General features: G+C 31.4%; 1 protein-coding gene across 4 annotated transcripts; it reads left to right on the top strand.

The window, feature by feature from the left end:
• Positions 1–3,003: 3,003 nt before the first annotated feature.
• Positions 3,004–8,648, top strand: LOC143241678 (uncharacterized). 4 transcript variants are annotated; one of them, XM_076484929.1, is made up of 2 exons: positions 3,004–3,113; positions 7,048–8,648. In XM_076484929.1, exon 2 carries the CDS (start codon positions 7,137–7,139, stop codon positions 8,133–8,135), a length of 999 nt encoding a protein of 332 aa, XP_076341044.1. In that variant the 5' UTR covers positions 3,004–3,113; positions 7,048–7,136; the 3' UTR covers positions 8,136–8,648. The 4 variants fall into 4 exon arrangements, with proteins under 4 accessions (XP_076341044.1, XP_076341031.1, XP_076341025.1 ...); XM_076484916.1 differs by lacking the exon at positions 3,004–3,113 and adding an exon at positions 5,006–5,385; XM_076484910.1 differs by lacking the exon at positions 3,004–3,113 and adding an exon at positions 5,322–5,850.
• Positions 8,649–13,741: the final 5,093 nt, after the last annotated feature.

Genomic DNA, 13,741 nt, shown 5'->3' with positions numbered 1-13,741 from the left:
AAAAAAGTTTCCTTTGTTTTTCGAGTTGCAAACTGGTAAGGTAAGGGTGAGCAACTTATTTTTTACAGTGATCACAACTCAGGCTAATAAAAATAACGTTGGCCACACTATTCAAGAAAAAAAATTGAAAGATGTTCGTTTAATCAAAATAATTGCAGTTCAACTAATCTTGAATGTGAAAATTGATGGGGTTTTCATAAACAACTTTCGTGAAATTTGGCTTAATATATATGCTCAATGAGCATCTTAGCTCTGCCTCTAAATTTATGTCAGTGAGCCGAGATATGTATCTAGACTTAAGAAGATCTAGCGAAAAAAATGTTGTCTCACACACCCATGTAGATCCAAACATGGAAAATAATTTTGAAATTGCTGGCTTTAAATTTGGCAGTCTGTCATTTATCAGAATAGTGAGCTACATCTCTCTAAAAGAACATTTTTGTTTACCTTTTATGTGTTCTATACTTTGCAGGGTAAGCATCAATATCAATTTCAATTTTTTTAATTCGGAGAAACGTGATTCAAATCTTTAAGATAGATTTTTGATCCAGTTTACGTAGAGATCATTTTTACCATCAGAGAAATCATAGTCCTTATTATTTTCTAGAAAACTATTCAACTTTGTAAAATGTGTCAAATCAATCTTTTGTAATTGAAATTAATGAATAGACTGTGATTGCTCGCTTATTATTTTACCTCTTTCCTGAAGCTTCATATTCAGATTATTCAAATGAGCCATCATGTCACACAGAAAGTGAAAATCACACTGCCATGACAAAGTTTCAATTTCAGGGAAATTTTCAATCTTACCTTTTTCAACAAGATACTCTTTTATTTCAAGACATAAGGAAGTAAATCGTTCCAAGACTTTTCCTCTATTTAACCATCTTACATTTGCAAAATCAATAAGATCATCAAAAGTACAATCACTGCTTTTCTTCAAAAACTCAACAAACTGTCGATGGATGAAAGAGCTTCAACTTTTAATATAATTCACAATTTTTACCACAATGACCATCAAATTTTTCAATTCATCACTTTCAGACATTTGAGCACATAACTTTTCCTGGTGCAAAATTAAATGGAAAGATGGCAGCGTGGACTTCACATTATTTTCAATTAAATGCTGCTTCAAAAGAAAACAAACCCTAATTTTTTCCCAGTCATGACGGAACCACCGTCTGTTATGAGAAAAACAGGTTTTTAAAATCCAGATTAAATTTTTTTGACATTTCAAGATTTTTTCAAATATGTATTTTTCACATGTTCAATCTCGTATTAAACAAAACTCAAGCATTTATTTCCTCACTTGAAGATCTGAAGTTACATATCGAACCCAAAATATCAACTGTACAGTGTCACTAACATCTGTTGACTCATCTAGTGCTAAAGAAAAATACAAACAGTTTTTAGTTCTTCAAGCAACTGTTTTTCTATGTCTTTCACTAAGTCTAGCATTCTGAGGACAATTGTTCTTCGATCTAATTGCAAATTATTTACCCTTTGAAGAATATTATATTTTATTTTTGAATTATAATTCTCCAACAGAGTTTCAGTGACCACAATCAATATTTCTTTTACTATTTTAGCATCAGAAAATGATTTCTTTTTTGAGCTAAAATCCAAACTACTTTATAGCTAGCTAACGTAGCTAGTTCTATCAGTGATAAAAATATTTTTAGGCCTAACTTTTATTTATGAAGTTTTGCTTTCAGATGGCTAATTTCATTCATACGATTTTTGCTATCAATTGAAAAATTTACATTAAATTCATTGTGAAAATTGTTAAAGTGTTGTTTAAGGTTGTATACTTTATTATTTCTAAAAGCTTTGTTACACAAAAGACACACTGGTTTATTATTTACTTCAATCATTACGAATTTCAACTCCCAATTTTTATTAAATTCTTGTTTCACGTTTTTCCAGTCACGCGTCATTCTTTTTTCAGCAGTAATTATAGAATCAATTAAATTGCCTTTATTTTCTAAGTGTTCACCATTATCTGGATTCTGTCGTTTTAAAATTATCCACTTATCTATATCATGGGATTAAAAACAAAATATATTTAAACATGTAAAAGCTGCAGAATAAAAATATATTTGCAGACGCATGCAAAACAACACACACTCGATAACAAACATCTAATCTAGACTGACGTTACAAACTGGGCGGAGTCTGTGGCAGTGATAAAGCGTGCGACATGAACGATGACATGAGGCAGTGCAGTTGTTGATTACCAAATTTGGGATAAAAAAATAAATAATGGAAAAAGTTGATTCCTAAACTCGAACTGGCCACAACTGTTCTATCCACTGGCCACATGTGGCCAGCGGCCATGGAGTTGCCCACCTCTGTGGTAAGGGAAGATCCATTTTTTACTACAACAACAAATAAGAACAACATAGGAGGAACAGGAGGTCTCCAGGTGAGATAGCGGTGAGTTTACTGGCTTACAAGGCTAGAATCCGGAGTTCAATTCACCTCTGTAGAAATAACTGATAGCTCAATATGGCTTTATTTAAGTAACAAACAAACAGTTTACATCATTATCCACCTTGTTTAATTATTTTATTCAGTGGGAATTTGTATTATTGTTTACATTTATTCAACGGATTAGTTTTAACGTATATCCTTCCCCGAACACTGATTTGAAGACTTTTATTTTATTTGTTATGTTTCTGTAATACCAAAATTTACTTGTTGGTCACTAGATTCATAAAATCCAGCTTGAGAATTTTATAATCAAATAAATACTACAATTTTGTTCTTGTGTTTTTGTGATTTCTTACTATCAACTTGCTGCTTGGTTGCTAAGCGATAATCTTGAGAGCTTTTAAAAAGTTCGCCTCCTGCAGTAGATACAGCAAAAACAGTCAAACCTACAACTTTACGCGTAACAACAAAAGAAATGAACAAGCACTTTTATCACTAATTGTCTCAATATTTGTGTAACTCAGAATTGATACTACTTATTTTAATATGTGATAGTAAACCACAATATGTAATAACACGTGAAATGAACTATATCTGACGTATCCAGTACCGACAAGGCCTTTTGTTATAGCACTACAGCTCATCAGAAAGGAGACACCAAAGAAATGCTTGGACTTCAGGTGAGTGAACATGGTTGCACACATTTTCCTTCTTGAGAACAGATGAGTGTATGGACATGCTGGAAGGTTCCCATTGGTTCAACTTGCGAATCTGTCTTTCAGTTACTAATAGGCTGAACAAAATGTCTATATGTGCTTTATTTGCACCCCATTGAGATTTTATGAATTTTTTTTTCAAGGTAACTCAGTCCGTGTTACATATTAACCATTTCTTGAGAGGCTGAACATTTAAATGATGATATTTTGACATTTAGTTGCATGTTTTTCAGGGTAATACTAAGAATTTGATAGCAGTGTTTCAGCTTATCAAAGTTACAGGCTTAAAAATGAATCTTGGAAATGTGTATTAGTATGTATTGAAGTGGAAATTCTTATTCATGTAGTAGACATTTTTTGAATATCCCATGATCCGGCAACAAAATGTAATTGTAAAAAAATACTGGATTTAGTTACAGAACAAATAAGAATTCTAGCACAAAAGTGCTAGAAACACATTTTGCATCATACTTCTGGTGGTTTGTAGACAAGTTCTCCAATTACATTAACTAAGGCAGAAACACTTTGGATAGACAGGAATATGTGAGCAACCATTCACAGGCCCCACATTATGTTTTAATTCAAAGTCACCAAGATTATTTTCACAAAGGCATTTGATTTATCCAGGAAACTAATGATGGTGGAGTTAAAGATATTATTGTCACTGAAACATAACTATGTGAAACATGAGCTTACATTTTTTTAACCCTATGCTAGTAGCCATTAAATGCCGATACATTCCACTTGTAATATTTGTAAAATCTTTACTATACTTAGTGTTAGGTGAGAAATTTACTATTCGAGTTGACTATATGAAATGGCCTATGGATGATCTGATTAAATTATGAAATTATTCATTCATTGAACATTAAGATCATAGATATCATGTAATGGTCAGAGCCATTGCATACGACGAGTGATGGCCTATCGCGTGGCAGGTGACTACTCTATATATGGATAAAAAATACAAACAACTAATTGGAAACTTCAATAACTGCAATAAAAAGATCAAGTGGTAGTTTGGGTGATATTTACCATGAAGCAAAGGGTTGCTGTTGTTGTGATTAAGCACAAAGCTACACAAAGGGCTATTTGTGCTCTGCCAACCACGTATATCGAAACCCGGTTTCTAGCGTTGTAAGTCCGCAGACATATCGCTGTGTCACTGGAATATGCAGCAAAGGAAAGAGGGAAGCAAAAAAGTCACAAACTGACAGATGCACTTGTACGATAAGTTATAAGTGTAGGAAACTGTGCAATAACATTATTACGAAAAATAAAGGCATGGTAGATGACCTGTAATACAACTAGCAGTCTTCAAAGCTATTAAAATCAAACGATATTTCAGAATTTGTATGTACGAACCTATAGGGATAAGCACCTATCATAAGCCATGATGGCATAATGTGCATTTGAACAACAATCTACTAGTTGTTCTCTGAATTTCCTGATACACGAAAGAGAAGTGCAGCACCTGTTGGATATATATAATTGTGGCCATTCACTCAGTATAGATGTACTTCACAGTCTACCAGAATAGCTGGAGCGGTTGCATTTTACCGTTGTTGATCCACATAAATCTGTGCATTAATAAGTGAGACAAAGTGATTAGGTATCAAAAGTAACATTGCGATGAAGACACTAGTAGACTAAAAGTTCGAAGCACAGTAGTCAGTCATCTGCAACGCGTAAGTTATTCCTTCTGGCTGAATTAGCCTCGTCTCATTGGTGACAGCTCAGTGAAGTGAGCCGTGAACTGTGGTAGTCACATGATAAGCGCAATTGAACATCACAGATGAACTTCTATGAATACCTATTACATCTAAAAGCTCGGTGGGATAACTGTAGGTTTACGAACTTGCAACACTAGCCAGATAGGTGGACAATGTGGCTTTGATATAAAAAATAATGAAACATTGTATGTAATTTGTTTGTTTTGAATTTCGTGCAAAGCTACTCCCCTAGAGTGAGGGCTATCTGCGCTAATTTATCTGTCCCTAATTTAGCAGTGTAAGATTAGAGGGAAGGCAGATAGTCATCACCACCCACCGCCAACTCTTGGGCTACTCTTTTACCAACGAATAGTGGGATTGATATAACGCTCCCACGGCTGAAAGGGCGAGCATGCTTGGTGTGACGGGGATTTGAACTCGCGATCCTCGGATTACGAGTCGAGTGCCTTAACCACCTGGCCATGCTAGGCCTTGCATGTAATACTTTCTCTTTTTCTAAGATAGTAAGTTGTTTTGCAATTCCTTCAGCAACTTTTTTCTTTTAGTTTTACCTCTTTTTAAATTATTAATTAAATATAATGTTTCATGTTTGTTTAATCACAGAGACAGCTAACCCACTTTATTTTATGAACAGCTTTACACAACGTTAAATTTAGATCAACTGTTCGCACTGTCTACCAGCCATTGTATTTAGTGCAGTTGTGCTTCAAACATGTGTTCGATATTTGATTTAGGAAACTATCGCACCGTGGCGTTGATTGATAATTGTGAACTAATCGATTGTGAGCCTAGTACTTGTTATACAATATATCTTAAAGTTATGCCAATAAATCGAGGGATGAACTTAATAAAAATAATTGTTTTGGAGTTATATGTCACAAGGTTTAAGTTCCTTTTGTTGAATTAAAGTGTTTTGCTAAAAACACGGTATTCAGTGTATTTCGTCTAAATACTGATCTGCAAGAAAGGTGAGAGAAAAATTTTAAATAATTTCCTTTTGTTATATAAGTTTTGTTCTTTATCACTTACGATTGTGGCAAAATTATGCCCAGCTTTTAGTTTTAGGCGTAATTACTGTTTACTTATTAACGCTAGTATAGCAAAAGCTAAAAGTTAAAACTGAAAGTTAATGAATAGTAAAATTACGATATTAAATAAAAGTACTTGTAAATTGTATTCAGCTTCTGAAACGGCATAATCTTCCATGAGAAAGTATTACGATATAAAGGTTATAGCTATAAAAGCAAATAATAAAATCAAACTTTAAACTAAATAAGTCAACGAAATATAATAATAAAAAAATAAACATAGAATGATCCGCCTTCCCCCTAACAGTGCAGTCCTGCTGCTATAGTTACTTGAATGATACGTTTTTTAAAATATTTTGAACAATTTAAGGAAGTAAACGGTAAGAAAGCTAGGATATTTTATATCATTATTTTCAAATGAAATCCAGGTGATTGGTAACTGTGTTCTACCACTGTATTTGTAATAATTAATCCAATGTGCTCAACTTATGCAACAGTTTTGTTGAATGTGAGTTGAGTAAGGTGTGATACTCGTACACTTTTAACAGATTAAAACATAAAAACACATTCTAAATTATTGAATATTTGTTTCATGTTTTGTAAATCAAAGAGATAGTGATACACATAAATATGTACATATATGTGTGTGTGTGTATATGTATATATACATACATATATATAGTCAAACCTTTAAATAGATAAAATTTATTCAGTCATTTATTAATATACTGAGATGACAGAATTATGAATTACCCATATTATTTACTGCAATTAAAAGTTTTATGTGTTACTGTTAACACTAAGAAAAGGCTTTATTGCATAAATCAATAACATTGTCAAGCAATAAGTTTCAATAGATTGTTAAATATTTGTAGATATACCGTGGTTAAACTATAGAAATTCTTGATATTTAGAAGTTCATAATGTGATTTCTGTATATACATTACGTTTTAGTTATTTTTCACTCCTGTAATGTTTTATATATGCACATGAACTATTTTACTTATTTCAATTTTCCTAGCACTACATTCCTTCCATTTTAAAGCAATACATAGTGTCAGTTTTTAACTATGTTAACTTTTAACATTAGTTTATTATAGCAATATTCAAGTTGTAAAACATTTTCTTTTCATGCAGATTCAGACATGTAATTAAATTGCAAAGGGGCTCTCATATGCAGATGTTCTGACAAGACCAAAAATAATTGTAACAGGCACAAATGAAGAATGAATGTTGAACACTGTGATTTTACTATTACCGTACCTACAAGCTCTAGTGTGAACGAAAAGCTACATGAATGTGACCTTTGTAAAAAGGGATTTAAAAACAAAAGAAATTTGAAAAAACACTATTTAACTCATACAGGAGAAAAACCTTTTCAATGTGATGTGTGTGGAAAATGTTTTTCAGTTAATGGAAATTTGAAACTTCATATCCAGATTCACTCTGGAGATAAACCATATGTTTGTGAAATATGTGGGAAAACTTTTAGACTTATTACTCACTTAAAAGAACATAGTTTTGTCCATGAAGCCCAAAAACCTTTTGTATGTGAAATATGTGGAAAAAAAATCATAAGAAAAGGGGATCTAAAAAAGCACTATCTAACTCATACGGGAGAAAAACCATATGGGTGTGATTTCTGTGGAAAATGTTTTTCAATTAGTGGAAACCTAAAATCGCACATTCGAACTCACACTGGAGAAAAGCCATTTCTTTGTGATGTGTGTGGCAAAAGCTTTAGACATGTTTCTCAGTTAACAGAACATAATTTTGTCCATGCTGGAGAAAAACCTTTTGTTTGTGATGTTTGTGGGAAAAGGTTTATAAGTAGTTCAAAACTCAGAAGGCATCAGTTTGTCCATACTGGTGAGAAACCATACAGTTGTGATTTCTGTGAAAGGAAATTTACTCACTGTGAATCACTGAAGCATCATCGGATGATTCACACTGGAGAAATGCCATTTGTTTGTGACATTTGTGGAAAGAAATATAGACATATGGGAAGCTTAAGACATCACAAGTTGATTCACACTGGAGAAAAGCCATTTGTTTGCGACATTTGTGGAAAGGGTTTCATAAAAAGTACAACATTAAGACGTCATCATTCACTTCACAGTGGAGAGAGACCTTTTACATGTGATGTCTGTGGTAAAAGTTTTATTAGGAATGAAAGTGTAAAAAAGCATTTACGTTTACATAGTGAAAAGACCTTGGTTTGTTAATTTATTAACGAATGAAAAATGTATTAATACATTGTGGGAAACTGAATGATTTTAATAGAACAGCAAACTGTCAACTGAAATATGTACTGTAAAAACAAACAACTTGCCAAAACAATTCAGATTTCAGTTATATCAGTTGGCAGGCATTTAAGAGAACTGAGGCAGAAGAAGCTGTTCAGGGATACGTTGTTGTTATTGTTTTTTTTCTTTTGGGGATGGGGGGAGCTAAAGGAAAAACACTTAAGCATTATTATTTTTACAGAACCAATTACCAAATGATGAGAAAATACATGATAATTAAAAACAAGGAAAGACTGCAAGGATTTAGTAACTAAAGATAACATCAGAAGATGTGTACTAAGAGAGTAAAGTGTGGTCTATTTACAAATGTTAAAATATACAGTTCTAACACTAACTGTGAAGTTGAACAATTTGTGAATTGTAAAAAACAGTTTCTAGCTCTTAAAGCTAGGTTTATTATATGTGCTATTAAAGAAAGACTTCAAACATTAACTGGTGTTATGTGTCTAAACACTTTCTGGTTTGTTTATTAAAAAGATGTGTGTGAAAATAAATTAACCTGTCAGTATTCCACCACTAAATCACAGCAATGAGGTTTTAAAAAACATTAGATTGTGACCAAGCCCAGCATTAAAGATAAGAAATAAAACACACACAGCTCTGAAATGTTTATGGCACAGTTTTAGTTTCTACTTTGCATACCAGTTAGATTATTGCTAGCTCTGTTTATGATATCGAACATTTTGCTAACACTGTAAACTCGAATATAGTTTGTTTATTAATTCATCTCTTCAAAATTATAAATATTCTTGACATTATTAAAAGATTTGAATTTGATCAATTGCTTTTATTCTTAAAGTAATTATTTTAAATTCAGGCTGAACTATTATGCATCATTATTCTGGTCACTAGATGACCATGAGTAGTTGTCAGTATTATTCAGACAGTAAAGTTCTAGTACTCAATATAATTTTTGTTCTTGAATTTTCAGTTAGCAAGCACCAATGAGTTTACTACACATAAAATGTTTATTTACTTGTAAACCCTACATGAGAAAAAAGAAATTTGTTAGAACTATTAATTGTGATGTTTGTTATACATGACATACAAATAGAAAATATTGTGGAAAAGACATTAAATGTTTGAAATATTTTTTCATAAGTTATGTTTTTTTTAATATTTCACTCCTCCAGCAGAACATTTTTTTTGCTTATTTTGTACATAATATATACGTTATGCTACAGATCTTAGTTTGTTTTGTGCCTTGCAAAATAGAAAATTCCAGACAATAAAGTATCAATTACATATTCATTTACTAAATAAACTAACTCATTATGGATGTCTTCATCATGAAAACTAGTGACCTGACCAATTCTTATTATAGATATTTCACAAATATCAGTTTTAATTTAATTCAAATTATCCATTGGAACAATGGAAGACTTTCAGATGGAATGTGTAATCGAAATTAAAAAATATTTTTTATACCAAACTACATTGTACTAATAAATGGAAAATAGTGTATATAGTTTCATAAATAACTTAGAAAGATTAACATCAAGCAATATATTTATGGAAATAAGTTAATATAAATAACTAATCTATACACATATTTCTAAAATAATTATACAAATTTTGAGTTGATTGTTTTATAATAAACGTGGTTGATATACTTTTATGAAAAGTCCATCACTAAGGGGTAAACAAGTAGCCCACATATTCCTTAGGTTATTTTACAATATATGTGAAAAGATATTGGTTTTCAGAAGACACTTAGTTTTATTAGTAATATAAGTTTGGTTTTTTGGACTACCATTTCAATAGCAAAAATCCAAACATGGAAACCCCACTCCAATGAGATTTTCTCTTAGGTAACTAGTTGGTGATTGTCACAATAAATCTAAAGCAAGGGGGAAATGTTTTAAAGTTTAAATAAATTTCTATAGTCATATCTTGATCTTTGAATTAGTATTTTTGTAAACAAGTTCATGTTTTGGGTTTTTAGCCTTATTTTTAAGAGTCTCAGAAGTTATCCTGTTTTATGAATTTTGGAAAAACAAATAACCCATTAATACTGGTTCTTGTGTGTATATGTACATACACATGTACAGAACCATAATTATTTTTCTTGGAGTTGGATATATGGTCATTTTTACATGAAAAATATTAGTCTTACTAGGTTTGAATATGATTGGTGCAGAAGTGACTTAGATGCTGTTTATACTATCAGCTTACGTGAACAACAGTTGTAAACTACATTTAAGTTGGAGAAGTGTTTTAATTTTTCTCAATTTAGAAATTGGAATTTGGTCAAGGCTTGTTAAGACATTATTATTTATTTGTTCAGAAGAACTGGCAAACTAATAATGTAGTATTCTTGTTCCTAAAGCAGGTCAAGAAACCACAACATGGATATGATAAAACCTTTTAGTGAGTATTAAATAAAAATAATGTATATCATGTTATTCAGGAAATATCCAGTGGCAGTGAGGGATTTTGCCTAATTCCAGGGTCTCATTAGTGAGGTAGTGGATCAAAGCAGGTATACAATCTCCCTACATCTGCTTTACATGGTAAAGCAAATGCACAGTCTCCCCATACTTGATATTCATGGATATTATAACTACATGCAAAAACCTGCATGAAGATGGCCAAATATACATGAATAGATGTGTATGTTTTTTACTAGCTATTATGAAAGAGTGAAATCATGTGATACTTGAAATAACCACAACTTTGTAGGGAAATTGTTAGAATCTTACTTGGAGTATCTTTCTTTCAGTTTTGGTAATTTATATAAGAAAAGAATTTGAGTTATTGAAAAGGATTTAGAGAAGAGCTACCAGGATGATTGCAGGTTTCATTGAGCTGTCACATGGGAATAAACTGAAGTTTCTTAACATGTTTTTGTTGCAGAGACAAAGTGTTTTGGGAGAACAATAAAAAGTTTTTGGACTGTTAGAGATTATGGTTGATTAATAAAAAAACATGAGAAGCACTTTATTAATAATTTACAGTGAGCATAATAACCACAACTCACTCTTACACTTGATGTGTTACACATTCTAGTTTAACCAAATAATTGAAAAAAAACAAACTAAAAATTACTCTGTGATTTTGAATGTAACTGGTTTTTTGAAAGGAAAGAACTTTATTGTTGGATCAAATTTTGCTTTTCAGTTTTACATTTTGGTAGAACTAAACATTTATTCTGTATCTTAATTTGAAGTATGTGCGAGATTTTACTTGGTATTAAAATATGCTTGGAAAATTTTGAAATAAGATTTTTAGTATCACTGCTAGCAAAGCTTGGAAAATAAAACACAAATACAAAGAAACCAAGTCTTTTCACATTTTGTAGGGTCTAAAGTACGTGTGGTTTCCTGAACAATTAGAACATGGTACACTTCCAACCTGTCCATTTCTTAATATGGTTACCTATGCAATTAATTTTCTGTTATTGGCCTCAGGGGTTAAACTAAAAGCCAAAGAGATGTGAATTTTAATTATTACCATGGATATTGCTGGTCGTCAACAGAATAATAAACTTTTCGTAATCAAATCAAGTATTGATTCATTTCCTTTTGTTTATTTGCTTGAGGATAGGTTATCTTTGTGTAAGGAGATTGAAAACTGGATATGAAAAAATACAAATTGGAAAATTTTATATATAGTTTTGTTACAAACCTTATTTTAATTTTATGTGATAGAAAAAATATTTTCCTGTTACATAAGAGGTTTTACTTTATAAGGAATTAAGGGTAAAATAGAAGAGTAAGAAATCATTAATTCTGACATTACAATCAGAGTACAGTAATTATATAGTGTTTTAGTACCTGGCCCAAAGAAAGATGTTTTATTTCTTTGTGTGAAAGTTCAACAGTAATTATAATTGTTTGTTTATACAATAATAGTTATGTTATCCTTTAAAGTTACAACAAATCTAATGGGTTGAACAGTTGGGCTATAAGGTAAAAACAAAACATCTTGGTATTTCATAACGTGATCAAATTTGCTTGACACTTATTTTTGATGAAGTATCAGAACAATGACAATTCTGCCTGAACATTGGGTTGGTGACCCACAGGTGATATAACCCAATACACCACTAACAAGACAATCATGCACAAGCTTATGCTACAAGTGCAGCATTTTATACATAGAAGTTGTATTGAAATAGGGATGGACTATCCAAACAAAACCAAATTCAAGGTTTTGAACATTTAATGGTTAAATTTAATGTAAAGTTTGACCTGGCACATTATGAAACACCAAATTATTAGATCTTCATCAGTATCATTTGTTCATGCTTCTGTTATTTTAAAGTAATAAGGTACACACACTTCTTTGGTTATTCCTTTCTTTAATCAAAATATGCATCTCACTAGCCTGACTAATGTAAAGCTAATCCAGAAAACTTACACCATTTATTCATACAATGTTACTGCTTTTAAGAAATGATCAGGAATTTAAACAAGGAAAAAAATTATTAGAGGGGACTGTGCCTTAAATGATTGAGTTCGGTACTGTCTTTCAGACTTTTTGCTCTAACATTGATAAATATTATGATGTTCTCAGGTACACTGACTTCCCTTTGAGTGACCAGACAGGATCTGCAAAATATCTTAAAGGTTGTATCAGGAAATGTGATGCAAGAGTTATGCACCATGCTGTGATGTTGACTAAGCTTGTATAGAATGAAAAAGATTGAACAGTGTAAAACAAAGTGAAACAATATTTATTTATTGAACCAACACAACATAAGGACACTGTGTATGTTTGTACATCAAGGAAAATGTATTTAATGTAAAATGTAGGTTAAAGTTAGCTGTGCTGTTGAGAACAGTTTTTTCTGCCTCTCTATTCAAGATTGAGAAAAGACATCATTATATATCCAAAAGAATAATGTTAGCTTTCCTAGGTAGTTTGCACTACCCACATGACTATTTGTAGGACCATCTAAAAATAAGGGAAGACAGCTTCAAAGTATCACCTACACCACTAGTGGAAAAGTTCACTGTACACTTCTATATGGTATAATCACTTTCCAATAATCTTTCTCACAAGGAAGTACAATTGATATGCATCACAAGTGAATGGTCCAATACATTTCAGTTTATACCTAAATAAATGGAAGAAAAGTGTGTTTCAAGAGTAGTTATAATTTATGACAATTATATTGTTTCTAACACATTAAGTATAGGGAATTAAATGTTATGAAAATAAGGTTGTAGAATATACTATCAACATTTAGATATCACAAAATATGTTTTCTTCTAAAGCTTCATGGTGTACTTCAGTAGTGTGAAAATGAAGGCAAAAGGAACTTAGTTGCCTACTGGACCAATATTGTAAGTTAAACCTAAATATGTAGTGTATACATAAACATAAAAACTTAACACCAGTTTAAACAAGCATGGATTAGTCAGAAAGTAATGTAATTTGTTCTTGTCCTTGTATACCATAAAACATGACAAAAGCAAATAAAATAATGTTATACAGTATATTAATTTGTAATACAACAAAATAAATTACAAAAATGATGGAAAGATACAAACAACCAAAAAAAAAATACAGAAATTCAT

The sequence above is a fragment of the Tachypleus tridentatus genome, chromosome 2, assembly GCF_004210375.1.
Source record: "Tachypleus tridentatus isolate NWPU-2018 chromosome 2, ASM421037v1, whole genome shotgun sequence".
In the NCBI taxonomy this organism is placed as follows: domain Eukaryota; kingdom Metazoa; phylum Arthropoda; class Merostomata; order Xiphosura; family Limulidae; genus Tachypleus; species Tachypleus tridentatus.
The sequence above is the reverse complement of the archived record's forward strand: the minus strand, read 5'-3'. Positions and strand labels throughout refer to the sequence as shown.